This window comes from Silene latifolia, chromosome X, assembly GCF_048544455.1.
Source record: "Silene latifolia isolate original U9 population chromosome X, ASM4854445v1, whole genome shotgun sequence".
NCBI classification, from domain to species: Eukaryota; Viridiplantae; Streptophyta; class Magnoliopsida; order Caryophyllales; family Caryophyllaceae; genus Silene; species Silene latifolia.
Genome location: NC_133537.1, coordinates 5,479,435 through 5,480,546, shown reverse-complemented (window position 1 = coordinate 5,480,546; position 1,112 = coordinate 5,479,435). Strand labels below are relative to the sequence as shown.

The following is a 1,112-nucleotide window of genomic DNA, read 5'->3' as shown; positions in this document are numbered from 1 at the left end:
TTCCACTGGTGGCATGGGAGACAGTTTGCAGGCCTAAAGCAGAGGGTGGTTTAGGGATCAAAAACTTGGAAATGATGAATAAGGCACTGATAGGCAAACTGGTCAACTGGATTGTTGAGGATAAAGACACTATATGGGTCAAATGGGTGAAGCACAATCATCTGAAAGGAGTGAACTGGTGGCAGTATCAACCTGGTGCTAACACAAGCTAGGTTTGGAGGAGAATATGCAGGGTTAAACAGGACTTGGTTGCTGCCTATACCAATGGAGCATGGGATATACAGGGGGTAGGCTTCACTACTGCCAGTTGTTATCAATGGTTCATGGGGTCCCGTCCTAAGGTGAGTTGGGATGGGGTGGTATGGAATGAATGGGTGATCCTAAAGCATCAATTTATGGGATGGCTCCTTGCCCATGGAGCCTTCAAAACCAAAGCTAAGCTGATCAGGTATGGGGTGGACATTGATGATAGCTGCTGGTTATGTGGACAGGCATCAGAAGATTTGGATCACCTTTTCTTTGGTTGTGATTACAGTGTCAGGGTAGTTCAGCATCTGCAACAGAAAACTGGTTTAATGCTACCAGTTGGCAATGTTCTGGACTGGTGTTTGCAGGATACTGGCACTAAGATGCGGAGAGGGGTGAGGGCAGGAATGATTGTGGGAGCTATATATCATGTATGGCATCATAGAAATAAATGCAGGAATGAAGGTGTTCTCCTAAGGCCACAGAAGGTTGCTACAAACATTGTTGATGACATGAAGTTGAGAGTCCAGGGTAAAGACAGGCGAAAGCTTACTATCCTAGAGCTAGATTGGCTTAAAGATGTTGGACTTATGTAATTGGCATTAGTTGATTTGTACTCCAAAAACCTTTATTTTTGACATATATATATATATATATATATATATATATATATATATATACTACTCACATTTCACCAAAAAAAAAAAACAATTTAAGCCGTTCGGGAGGTCGTACCGGACCCGGTTTCTTTTTCTCCCAGTTTTTCAATCACGCGTCCGAGGTCATTTCAGAAGTTAACCTATTCGATTCAGCCTCAAATAACGAGCATTAATCCATTTTTCACGATTATCTCAGATTCGACGAAT

The 1,112-nt window shown here is 42.3% G+C and overlaps 1 protein-coding gene across 1 annotated transcript; it reads left to right on the top strand.

Moving 5' to 3' along the window:
• The first annotated feature begins 323 nt into the window (after positions 1-323).
• On the top strand, positions 324-842 carry LOC141623306 (uncharacterized). The gene has a single exon (XM_074439398.1). It carries the CDS (start codon positions 324-326, stop codon positions 840-842), a length of 519 nt encoding a protein of 172 aa, XP_074295499.1.
• The last annotated feature ends 270 nt before the right edge of the window (positions 843-1,112 follow it).

Coding starts and splice junctions, on each gene's coding strand:
- LOC141623306 (XM_074439398.1), top strand. CDS start 324: ATGGGGTCCCGTCCTAAGGTGAGTTGGGATGGGGTGGTATGGAATGAA.